We start from the raw sequence: 13,059 nt of genomic DNA, 5'->3' as shown, positions 1-13,059 counted from the left end.
TTTACCTTGTGTGTTATGTGCAATTATTACTGTTTTACTGTAGTACTTTTTTACTACTGGCTGCAGGTACAAAAATACATTTCACTGTGCATTGTACTATGTATAACTGTGCATGTGACAAATAAATAAAAAATAAAATCTTATCTTATCTTATTATTCCTTGGCAGTCTTGCTTTAAATATACCACATTTTAGTACAGTGCATGTAGCATTTGAAATAGTGAATTAAAGTTTTAAGACATATAATACAGCTTCAAAGTGTCAAAGTGTCTCTTTATTGACAAAAAATACAAGCTTTTAAAATGAACTTTTCTCAGAGAACAAAGAAGATTTAGGGCAAAACCAAAATATATAAAGAAAGAAATGCAACAGCAAATACACAAACGTAATGCAAGCAGTGCCAACGACACCTGACTTTGTAAAAATGTTATTAACGCTAAAAAAAAATGCAAATTAACTGTGCATTTTGTCAGCTTATAATAAACAAAATGAATAATTGATTTGCTTTTCTGTGTTCGGTTGTGTTGTATTTGCAACACACGTGTTGTCAAAAAGAAGATGTTTTCTTAATTTGCTGGTGTTTACATTTGTTTAATTAAGTTGCAATGCTTTGAGCTCTCTCGGCCACCGTACACAAATAATTCAGCACTCGCTTTTATGTCGTCTCCTCCTGATGTGCAGGGATGGGCAGGTGTAAAGACCTGAGCGACTCTGTCAAGAACCAGATTGTTGCAGCCAGACGGCTGGGTCGGAGCATCTCAGAAACAGCGAGGCAAGTGGGCTGCTCCCGGTCAGCAGTGGTCAATACCTACAGGCAGTGGACCGAGGAGGGACACATCACAAGCCGGCGACAGGGGGTAGGTCGCCCGAGGCTCATCGACAAGCGTGGGCAACGGAGGTTGTCGCGACTGGTGCAAACCGACAGCAGGGCCACTGTGACACAAGTCGCAAAAAACTTCAACGATGGTTATGGTGTGAACGTGTCACATCACACCGTGCACCGCACCCTGCTGCGCATGGGGCTACGCAGACGCAGGAGCAGTAAGCAGAAAGTCCGCGCTGACACCTGTCCACAGAAGACAGCACCCACACAGGACACACCGGCATCAGACCCTGGGCATGGAGCAGTAGAAGAAGGAGGTGGCCCGGACCGGGGAGACCTGAGCACCCCGTTCCAGGCCAGCCAGGTCCCGGGCCGGGGAGACCTGAGCACCCCGGTCCAGGCCAGCCAGGTCCCGGGCCGGGGAGACCTGAGCACCCCGGTCCAGGCCAGCCAGGTCCCTGTGACCCAGCCGGGTCCATGTGAGTCAAGAGATGACAGCAATAGGAAGGAAGAACTGGTGGAGGAAACACACAATCCGGTTCAGACAGTTCAAACAGTGTGATGCTCGGGCCAGTGCTCTGGGTCCTGTCATTCATGTGGATGTTACTTTCTGAACCACCGCCTGGGACATCCCATACTTGGAGGACATTTTATGTCCCAGCCAAAAAAATCAAACAATCCATGCACAAAAGACTAACACATCCGTTTGTTGTGTAGTTATTGTTGTCCTGAGACAAAGTGTAAATATAGTTGTAGGAAAATGTGTTCCATGTTATTTAAGATACCAAATAGGTCTCAAGCTTCTCTTGTCCCACGGTCACTGATGACAAACTTGCATGTTGATTATAACTATTAAAAAAAGTTTGAAATACTTTTCTTTTGTATGGTTTTGTTGGTATGTGTCTGTTTTAATTGTTAAACCAATTAGTTTAATCATCAACATATTTTAAATAATAGTAATGATGCACTGAAGTTGTCCCTCACTACATATGAGAGGAAAAAGAGTGAAAATGGCATCATCAAGACCTTTGCTACCATCATGGGTAGACCAAAAGTACACCAGTCAGCCACAACATTAAAACCACTGACAGGAGATGTAGATAACATTCATCATCTTGTGACAATTCAATGTTCTGCTGGGAAACTTTTGGACCTGGCATTCGTGAGGATGTTACTTAGACATGTAGCACCCACCTAGACCAGACCAGACACCCCCACCCCATAGCAATGACACTCCTTGATGGCAGCAGCCGTCCCCAGCAGGATGCAGCCTGACACAGGCACACACACACAAATACAGTTTAAGAACAACTGAAAAAGACATGAAAAACGGCACAAGGTGTTGACCTGGCCTCCAAATTCACTAGATTCCAAAATAATCAAGTTCCTGTGGGATGATCCACAGAGACCCCTCCCCTCAACACATAGGACCCAAAGGCCCCCACTAACAACGTTCTGTTGCCAGACACCACCATGTCCATTCTCTGATGAGTCACAACTGTTTTGGAGGCACAACGGAGACATACACAATATTAGGAAGGTGCTCATAATTCAATTAAATTCAGTTTTATTTGTATAGCGTCACAACAATACGAATTGTCTCATTATTAAGCTATTAAATGGTTGGTCAAGCTAGATTTCAAAAGTTGCTTAAATTAACATGTCCAGTTTTATCTGAAATTAAATTGTTATTTAATGTGATTTTCTTTACTTAATGTTGATTTAATAGTAAAAATTAGTATTTAGTTCCTGAGTATTCATAACAGGGCTGCAGTAAGCATAGCGCACAACAAAAAAAAAATCTCATAAAAAGTGTACCTTTAGTGCTTGAACTAGAAGAATCAAATTATTTGATGGTTTATTGTTTTTCTGAAATGCCTAAATTGTCCTCCAATTTTGTAATCATCTGCCTGACTTATTCTTTCAGGCCATGTGCTCTATTTCATGGCAACAGTGTTCTCTGAGCTGCTCCCTGACAGTCTGCAAGGAACATGATCAAGAGTTCAAGGTGTTCTCTTGGCCTCCATATTTTCTCCTATATATTCCTCTGATTGCAATCCAGTCGAGCCCGTTTGCTCGAAGTTTGCAGGAAGATCTGCAGAAAATGTGTTGGTATCAGATAACACAGCAGAGTTCAACCCTCGGAGAGTCAGAGCTGCTGTAGCTGCACCTTTATCTCGCATGTGGCTCATCAGCGTACACTCAGCAATCAATACCTGACCACAGAAGCATTAAGTTTATATATAATAGACTTCGCTGCTAGACTGCAGGAATGGTCTCCCCTATAGCTCCTCTGTGAATGAGACCATTTCATGTTAGGTTCATAATTGAACACTAACACTTTCTAGTTTTACAAAAATATTCAAGCTTGTAAGTTCAGACTTATCTTTGATTTGGGTGTAATTATCGTCAGGGGCTCAAGGGTGATTAGACAGTTGATCTGAAATCTATTTAATTGACAGGTGATATTCCTTCAATATTTATTTATTTATAACTTAAGTTGGTAACTGAGCTGCAGCTGATTCAAAGTGTAGCATTTGTTTTAGGAAACCTTTCCCGTGAACTCAAGGGCCCTCCTTTAGGATGCAAAAATACACAGAGAGGGAGGGAACATATGGAGCATCAAATAGAGTGGATGATCAGAATAGAGACCAAATTAGACTTTGTTCTTTGTTCTACAGCATCCGTTTGACAAATTAAATCAGATCAACCTGTACCACAATGACAGGAAGATACTAGCATACTCCAATCAGGCTTAACTTTACGACCACCTTCCTAATATTGTGTAGGTCTCCCTTGTGTCTCCAAAACAGTTGTTACTCATCAGAGAATGGACATGAGGTTTCTGAGGGTGTCCTGTGGTGTCTGATCAACAGAATGTTATTAGTGGGGGTCTTTGGGTCCTATGGGTTGAGGGGAGGGGCCTCTGCGGATCATCCCACAGATAGTTGGATGTTTGGGATCTAGTGAATTTGGATGCCAGGTCAACACCTTGTGCTGTTTTTTTTTAAACCGTTTTTGTGTGTGTAATGGGGATGGCTGCTGTCATCAAGGAGTGTCATTGCTATTGCATTGGATTCCTGGTCTAGTCGAGATGGGTGGTGCATATCTAAATAACATCTACACAAATGCCAGGTCCAAAAGTTTCCCAGCAGAACATTGAATTGTCACAAGATGGTCAATGTTATTTACTTCTCCTGTCAGTGGTTTTAATGTTGTGGCTGATCGGTGTATGTGACCAACTTTTAACATCTAGTTTGAAAATCTCAGAGAGCAGAGGCTGTTCTCTGTCCTGTGATTCACTGAGGAGTTACTATTATAAAATGAACTATTATCGTACGACACTAAAATCACAGAGACGGTGAAGGCAAGACACGGAACAAACTGTTTTATTGAACATCTTACAATGTTTGGGGGAAAAAAAAAAAGTTAATCCTGTTATGTTTTAAAATGACACATGATGAGTTTTTTAGCGTCTTATTAAACTTTGTATAATACCAGTGAAAATTCCTACCATTCAAATTGCCTTGTTCTTCAGTCACACTTTAAAAGTAACAACATATTTACAATGAAAGCAATGCAAGGGAGACGAGGGAGGAGGAGGGGTTTTCACCTACACAACTGCCTCTATAATGAGACAAGCCTGTTCAACTCATGGAATTTAAAATGGTAACGTGCACAGATCGGGATGTTAACTGTGCTCCTCAGCGTCTGCTACGACGGGAGGGGGACGTTGACCTGAAAGAGAGGCATGGACACAACATTAATACTGAACTAATCCCGTGTTTCACTGCAGACTATCAAAAAGAGACATGGAAAAAATATCCCCCACCCATCAAACCTACTAAGAGAGCATGAAATACTTGTACATCATTTCCATAAAAGCTGACATTCTGCAGATTTTATAGAATCAAATCTACTCTACAGAGCAAAATGCAAAGCCATAATGTCTGGGCTCTGCTGAGGCAAAAGCCGGACTATGAAAATGGTTAGAAATTAATTCATGGCAAATTTGCGTTTGACAAAACCATCATAAAAGGATTAAAACCCTTAAACACATAGCTGCATTTGGCACGAACATTATTCATAGCATTCAGTCAGTCAGCATTCATTCCAGTTACGGTTAACAGGTCAATTAAAATGACTCCAGAGAAATCACAATGAGACACACAATAAGAATATACAGTAGGTATAAAAGAGAAAAAAACGAATACTACCTTGATCGCGACTTAGACTTGTGTTTGCGGCTTGCCTTCTTACCAGACTTGTGAGATTTTTCCGTCGACCTTGAGCGACTACGTTTGGATTTCTTAGATTTCTTTTCCTTGCTAACTTCGGGGGAAGGGGATCTACTAGAGTCAGAGTCTGAGTGTCTCCTGCTAGCTTTGGCAGAGCCTTTCTTGCTGGATTTGCTATCATGTCGAGAGCGCTTGTCGTTCTGGGAGTCTGTGCATGAATCACTCTCTCTCCTTCTCTTGGATTTGCCGTTTTCCTCCGTCACAGCAGAGCTTCCCTTATCCTTCTCCTTAGCCTTTGACTTCTCTTTCTTCTTGTCCGTCTCTTTCTCCCTATCCTTATCTTTATCCTTCCTTTTCTTGTCTTTTTCGTGGCTATGACTCCTTTCCCTTTTCCTCTCTCTGTCTTTACTAGAGGTCTTTTGCTTGTGTTTGCTGCTACGACTGTGACTGCTGTCCAAACGCTCCCTGCTCCTTTTCCTCTCCTTATCCCTTTCCTTCTCTCTCTCTCTGTCTCTACTGCGACTGGGGCTGTCTCTACCCCGGGCTCTGCCCCTGTCTCTGTCTCTATCTCTGGATCTTGACCTACTCCTACGACTCCTGTGCTCCCTGGAATCACTGCGGTCTTTCTTGTGGCGTCCTGACCGCTCTACGCTGCTCCTCCTCCTGTCCCTGACCTTCTCACTACGGTGCCTGTGCGAGCTGTGACTGCGGCTGCGCCGACGAGCTTTGCGGGACGAAGAGCGGCTACGCTTCCTCTTCCTTCGGGGGGAGGAGGATCGAGAGGAGCTACGAGAAGATGCAGAGGAAGAGGACGACGAGGAGGAAGAACGACTGCTGCTGTGGCTGGAGGTGGAGCGGGAGCTGCTGCTGTGACCGTTGGCCGGGGAGTCGCTGCCACTTCTCCCTGATCGCTCCTTCCCTCTGCCTGAATGCTTGCCCTCACTACCTTCCCTCTCACTACGGGACCTACGCCTCTCTGCCAAGGTTTCCGCCTCCCTCTCTTTTACTTCTTGTTTGTGCAGATTTTCTAACTGACTCTCATCATATTCGCCCCTTTCTCTGCTCACTCTCTCCTTCACCAACTCTTCTGTACAAACACACAACAAGACTCCGGTTAAAATAATCAGACAAGGAACATAATAATTAATGAAAGTAAGCATTAAGTATTTTCTACGGCAGCTTTTATGTTTTCACTTATATATAAAAATATGAAGATTCTTCGTATTTCAAAGTGATGTAGTATAAATTGTAGTTTAAAAGACAAATGGACAAAAACTTCAGCTCCTACCACGTGCAAGCAGAGCCTCTTGTGCTTGTTTTTCCTGCAGCTGCTGCATCTCTCGCTCTTTGCGGCGGAAGGCATCTTGCTTCTCCCGGATGCGGTGGCGCAACTCTTCCTCATCCGTGTCGGAGGACTCCGATCCTCGGACGCTGCGGCCATCGTCATCGTTCTCGCTCTCATCTGAACCATAGTCACCAAGCCCGCCTGCCACAACAGAGCCCCCATGTTGTTGAGTGTTGGAAAGCACCAAGATCCATTCTCATTATCAGGTTCCACTCTCGTGAAACCACTCAAGACTCAACGAAAGGTTCCCATGAAAGGCACTTAATCCTACTTAACTTAAGTATACATATAGTCCTCAGTACTCGAAATACTTTTTTATAGGAGAGCATGCTTCTGATATCAAAGTGCAAAATTTAAACGCCACTTCTGTCGTAATTAATTACGCAGGTCATGTCTTGTGCCAACAGCTTTTCCCTCGTTCCTACTTAGACCACCCCGTGAATTAAAATATTTCCCTTCCCTCCCCCCGGTGACAGAAAAGGGGATACTCACTGAGACCGGTCAGAGAAGCCAGTGCACTTGACTGTGCCAGCTGTTTTGCAGGAGCTTTGATTCACATCAACAACAGGAACAACATGTTAAAACACATACTGCCATTTTCTCAAAGGCAAGAGAGTCGCAAGAGAGGGGGGGTCACAGAAAAAGCACTATTCACAAGAGCTGCCTTTGGTAACAAGAGAAAAAATAAAAAAATAAAATAAAAAAATGGAGAAAAGAGAGAGGGTTAACAAATAAACTTCTGTCACACAATCCAAGTCAAACAGTTGGACAGGAGGGAAAGAACCAATCTGTACTAATGCACAGTCACTTCAGTGGAGGATGTCAGTTGTATCTATTGGTGAGTGCTGGTCAGAGTCTGTGCTGAGACTTGATTCAGTCATGCAGTCACTCAGCAGGATCGTCAATACCATGATGAACAGCTTTCCAAATACTGTTGGTGAGAAAGATTGCTCTGCTCTCTCCTTCTGATGCATTAGCAGAGAATGGTTGACAATCTGTCTTAGTATACTCCCATGTTTGCTGCTCAGTCACCCTAGTTTACAGGGCGGCTTTGCTGAGTAATCTAGAGACCTTATTATGCACATAATGGATTCTCTCCAGATTTTAACATAGTGTCTTGGTGACAAGCACAGATGATGCAAAAACTGGAAAAGACAAGAGCAGACCTCGAGTGGCTTTCCTGTGAGTCTCTCTGGCCACGTGAAGGATCTCTTCGTTAGTGACCTCAAGAAGGATCTCAGTCAGAAGTGTTTTAGTTATGACCATCTAAAAAAAATAAAACACAAATATTCTCAATGATCCCTAATGAGAAACAATCACATTAACAGTTTACATGATATGAATGTTCACACTGACCAGCTGGAACTCCTTTTCCTCCTCAGTCATTTCAGGTTCACTGTCTTCTGCAGGAGGTGATGGGCTTCGACCAATAAATTCTTTCTTCACTGAAGTCTTTTCTTCTTCGTCGTTATCGTCTACCCCTTCATCGTCACTGTCCTGATGCACACAGCCACAGACAAGGATTTTAATCAACAAAGATGCCGGGATATGGACAATATCACTTGAATTTACAGTCAAGAGACTAGAAATGAACTGCTTACAAATTTACTCTTGCGGGGCACACGTGGCCCGTCGTTTCCATCATCAGGCTCGTGCGCTTTGTCGTCGTCTTTTGCCATTTCTGCACGCTCCTTCTCCATTCGCTCCCGCTCCAGCTTCTTCTGCTTCTCCCGGTCCATCTTTTCAAGACCCTCTCTGATCCAAGCGGGTAGGGTTCGTCTTTTTACAGCATCTAAAGTTGGAACGCAAGATCAATGTGACTCATCCTCGAGTTATATTTTGATGACGCATCCAACAGTTTTTTTTAACCCTCTTGTGTACAATATCTTACTACAATATTTTTTGTTATTATACTTTCCCTGCTGTGTAAAACAGTAATTGCTGCTATAAATTAATACAACATTGAGCCACATAAACAGGACAAAATAGATGACTGGATTAACCACTTAAAACTAATTAATTGTCTTCTTTTTAATACTGAATTCAGTACCAGACTTGCACACGCTATGACTCACCTAGTGGTGCTGGGACTTCTGGTTTGACAGGGAGCTGGATGGGGGATCTGGGCCGTTCTCTGAACCCCGGGGGCCTGGTATCTCGTCTGTTCTGAGGAGGACCCTGCCAGTATGGGGAGTGGAAGCCCGCGGGTGTAGGGGGGAAGGTTGAAGCAGCTCCATGCTGTGGAGAGCCAGCACAAACGACAAATTAAAAGATCTTCCAAGTACAGATACATGTTTCTGGCAATCAGTGAACGCGGGGTTGTTGTTGTCTTTCCCCAGAACATGTTACCTGACATTCATTTGTTACTCGTGCCTAATTGTTTAGCGTAAAAAGAAATGTTAAAATAAAATAAAAATCAGCTAATAAAAGAAAACCAAACCATGCTGGATCCTCAACAAGCCAACACTTTCCTCTGCACAGCATCAAGAAAGCAATGACTGATACACCTAGACGCTGGACCCGGCACAGTTTCTATGGATTGCTCCTTCTCGAGTTACTTGGCTGTCACACTAAAATCGATACGCTTCAACAGTTTCTACTGTAGCATCTGCATACCTGATAATCAAACTGGTTCATGGCCATGGGGGCCATGGCGTAGCTGTCGGGCTGTGCCCCATACCCATGGCTGTTCTGGGGATAAACCCCGTGGTGGGTCTCGGAGTTGAACTCAACGCTGTCCTGACTGTTGCTGTCCTCGCTGGGGTTTACCACGTCCATTGGTCCTGACCCTGGAGGAATCCAGGCCTGGTCAGGGGGTGGGGGTGGAGGAGGAGGCTGACTATGCATTCCCCATTCTGTTGATGACAAAATAGATTTTATACAAAAACCACCACCTGAAGATATTTCAGCGTTTAAACAGCTGCAGAAGAGGGAGTTGGTTGGTCTGAACACATATAAGATAAAACACAAAGAATGGTGTGGAAACAAAACAAATAAGGTGTGGTTTGAGGACTTTAATGATGTACCTGGCTGCCACATTCTGCCAAACCCTGGGTCACCCTGGAAGGCGCCATGGTTACTCTGTGCGACAGGCTCAAGGCCCGGGAGGTCCTGGCCATTGGGTTGGATGTTCGGCGGCTCGGGTCCTGTCGACTCCTTTTGGGCTATCCATGCCTGTGCCAGGGCAGCCCAGTCCACTTGACCTGGACAAAGTAAAAAAAATATATACCCCTTGATTTGAAATGCATATAACGCGAGTAAGTGAGACTTGCTGACAATCTGAGTCGTGCATTGAGTAGGTGTGCAAGAAAAAACCTAGAGGTGCATGTTTATAGTCATGATACAATGCATCATTCACTGACCTGGATCTTGTTGGTGCTGGAAAGACTGCATCCACTGCTGCTGGCTCAGAGGCCACTGCGGCCAGGGCTGTCCTCCCTGGTCCCACATCACTCCTCTCTGGATTCACACCTGAAATAACCAGACATGCTAGATTTTAATGTGATCCCACCCTCTTGTGTCTTCAGCTCACAGTCTGTGTGCTACAGAAGTACACTCGTGTTACGGCCATAAAACATCGAGCCTGGAAAAAACGGCTAACGTTCTCCCAAGCTGAACGGCTAGCTTAATGTTAGCGACTCCGCCTACGTGGAGATATTTTTCTCCAGCTAACGGTGGACACATGATGTGTGTAGCACCGGATACCTTGTCTTAAGTTAGGCATTATACCGAAATAAATTCGGTGACGGTGAATTTGTCATCTTAAGTTACCTCGGGTTGTGCGTGTGGGAGCTAGGGAAGCTAACACAAGCTCACGCGAGCTAAAGCTAGCAGTGAAAGCTAGCAGACAGTAGCACGACTATCTAAACGGCCAAACGGTTTGTTCCTTGACATTCAAACTGAACGAAAATGGGGAAGGGTGAATTAGATTCACGTTGACGATGTGCTTTGAGTAACACAGTCCCACCTTTTCCAGACAGTTTATCTCCGGCGCTGCGGTTCCAAATCAAAATGGCTGCTTTAGCGAACTGCTGCTCAGAGGCACTCAACGCTCAGAGGAAGTGGGGGACGAGGCTGCGTTCACAGTCTGTCGGGAATATCAAATTTCACGCTTTCTGTCACGAGCGCCTTTAAATATAAAATATGTCGACCACTGATGTGTTGGTGTCATATCAAGGCATGTGTGTTTTTTCACGCGATACAACTAAAATATTTACCAGCATACCAAACCGTATTTGGACAATTAGCGAATGCTTTATTTATTTATTTGTTTGTATATACCTTTACATAAGAGGTAGGAGAGTACGAGCAGCGCGTAAATGCAGCACCTCAAGGGACGGTGGCATAAAACCCAATGATGCTGGTCAATTTAACAGAAGTGTGGATACAAGTCAGCTGATTGCTGGAATTAACATCTGCAAAAGTTGCAGTCAGCAAAAATTGCATGGCTGTCAGGTGACGGACGTCTGATAAAACAAAAACTAGTCTATATTGTCAAATTTGGCCCCTCTGCAGGCTATACTTGAGAACATGAGCGCATGCTTTCCTTTCCTATTTGAGACCAGTTCATGTGTCAGTGCATGTGTACAAAAAGTTAAATGAAAGCAACAGTCACTGGCATTCCATGTCCTCAAGCCCTTGCTTTCTCCAGACCTGTGATGAAACACGGCCCCTAAAACAAGATGTCACTTTAGTAGCAGCACCATTATTTCAACCCCCAGTGCTTATCTTTAATTTATCATCAAATTTACAACACAGCAGACACAAAGCTATACAGTAAAAGGAACAAAGGATTTGGGGGTTGACAGATGCCAAGTAGGCTGGGAAGAGGGGTGGCTCAGTGTGTAGAGCAGGTTGTCCACTATTTATAGGGTTGGTGCTTCAACCCCCGCTCGTCTGAGGCTCTGCAATTCTCCTCAGGCCATGGCTCTGCAATTTGAGTGAGCCATCTATTCAATCTTATCTATATAGCATCAATAAAAAACGAATAGTCTCAAGACGCTTTACAGAACCCAGAGCCTGAAACCCCCAGACCGAAGCACTAACTGTCATGCACACGTCTGACTAAAGCATATATACATGCTTAAAGAGATGCAAACAACAATACAAGGTATAACTGATGCATGTTACATGAGCAATTGTTAATGCACAAAAAAAAGAATGGATAGCATTCAAAGTTTATTTATGAAAAAATGTTTAGTGGGTACACAGAGTCCTCACAAAAGAATAAACGAGAGCACAGGGGCAGGCGACGATGGTCCGTGGTAATAGTATTTCTATTACAGGTGAGTTAGCTGGAATAATGCATGAATATAAAAGGTATAAGCAGGTTGGAAAATTATACGCTGAAAACCAGGAAGGAACTGATGACAATAAGCCGTGAAGTTTGGCAAATAGTGCCGGGACCACAGGTTAGTAGTATCTCAGAAGCAGTTATCATTAGTTGAAATATTCTGGTTGTGATGTTATTAAGTATTTATTTAAATGACTGAATGTAATCTACAGACACTGAAAGGACATCAGTGGATACTCCTGGAGTCTGACACAACGACCCTGACTGAAAACTGAATGAACACTGGCCGTGCTCTGAGACAAATAAAAGCACGTATGAAAAAAAGAATAATACAGAGAAGGTCAGGTATTGCAATAGTCGGTTCCATTTGTCAAGCTACACCTTGAGGGTATAGACTGGAGGTTACACTGCACAGCAAAACAGGCATAAAGCGGTCAAACTGAGGTTTCTTCTGTGCACTTCCCACTCCTTCCCTCCACGTTGACCTGCACATACTGCAGTTGAATAGTTTCTCCCTTTATCGAAACGCTCAGAGCAGAAACGTCCTCAAGTGAGTCGGCGTCTGTCAATTCGGAAAACTACAAGAGCACTGCGGTGCGCTCTTTATCTCTCGAGTGAGGGGAATAAGTCAAGGCCACATTAGCGGTTTCTAGTGTAGCGCGCCTGAACAGATGGAAACGAAAGTTGGGACGTGGATGTAGATGTGGGCAAAGCTGGTTCGGAAATCTTTAAACTGTACATCAAGAGTCAGACAGTGTTCTAGGCATGTGAAGGTAAATTATAAGAGGGCTGGTGCTTTAACTTGCAAATGATCAAATTGCCACCAAGTATTTCTCACAGTACTCAGTGAACTTGGATCAAGACGTTTACAAAGCGTAAGAAAAATGTAAAAAGTGTGAGTCTTTTTGAAGTTGTGCAGTGGCTCTTTACGTCATACAGGATGCCCCAATTTTCCTATAACATGTGTGAAATATGTTTATGACACAATAAAGCGCAGGTGTTGTTCACTGTTGTCACGTGCTATGCTGGTGTTAGGACTGTAGAGCCAATGTGCATGCATTATAAAGATGAAAGGGTGCATGTACACATTTGCATGATAAAATGTGTATATTAATGTGTGGTGTAGCAGTGAGGCAGACGGTGACAGCAGCCTGCACGGTGAGAGCACTCAGATTTAACCTCCACTGCTGGTAGATCATCTTTCCAGCAGCATCTTAATAGTTTCTTTGTTACAACTGTCTCACACAGTAAAGGGGGGGCGCCTTTCATTAAGTGAAATTAAATCACATCAAATGCTCCAGCAGCATGTCCTCCAGCCAAACCCTCCTCCCCCCCTCCACACACACGTTAAAAATAGATAA

At 43.8% G+C, this 13,059-nt stretch overlaps 1 protein-coding gene across 1 annotated transcript; it reads right to left on the bottom strand.

The window, feature by feature from the left end:
* Nucleotides 1-4,195: 4,195 nt before the first annotated feature.
* Nucleotides 4,196-10,485, bottom strand: pnisr (PNN-interacting serine/arginine-rich protein). The gene is made up of 12 exons (XM_084556878.1): nucleotides 10,373-10,485; nucleotides 9,768-9,876; nucleotides 9,432-9,608; nucleotides 9,022-9,260; nucleotides 8,481-8,643; nucleotides 8,007-8,197; nucleotides 7,762-7,902; nucleotides 7,572-7,671; nucleotides 6,898-6,951; nucleotides 6,349-6,546; nucleotides 5,040-6,147; nucleotides 4,196-4,560 (listed from the first exon to the last, which is right to left on the bottom strand). The coding sequence occupies exons 2-12, from the start codon at nucleotides 9,853-9,855 to the stop codon at nucleotides 4,527-4,529; spliced, it is 2,493 nt and encodes an 830-aa protein (XP_084413004.1). The 5' UTR covers nucleotides 9,856-9,876; nucleotides 10,373-10,485; the 3' UTR covers nucleotides 4,196-4,526.
* Between the last annotated feature and the right edge of the window lie 2,574 nt (nucleotides 10,486-13,059).

Source organism: Chelon labrosus (assembly GCF_963514085.1).
Source record: "Chelon labrosus genome assembly, chromosome: 12".
Lineage (NCBI taxonomy): Eukaryota > Metazoa > Chordata > Actinopteri > Mugiliformes > Mugilidae > Chelon > Chelon labrosus.
The sequence above is the reverse complement of the archived record's forward strand: the minus strand, read 5'-3'. Positions and strand labels throughout refer to the sequence as shown.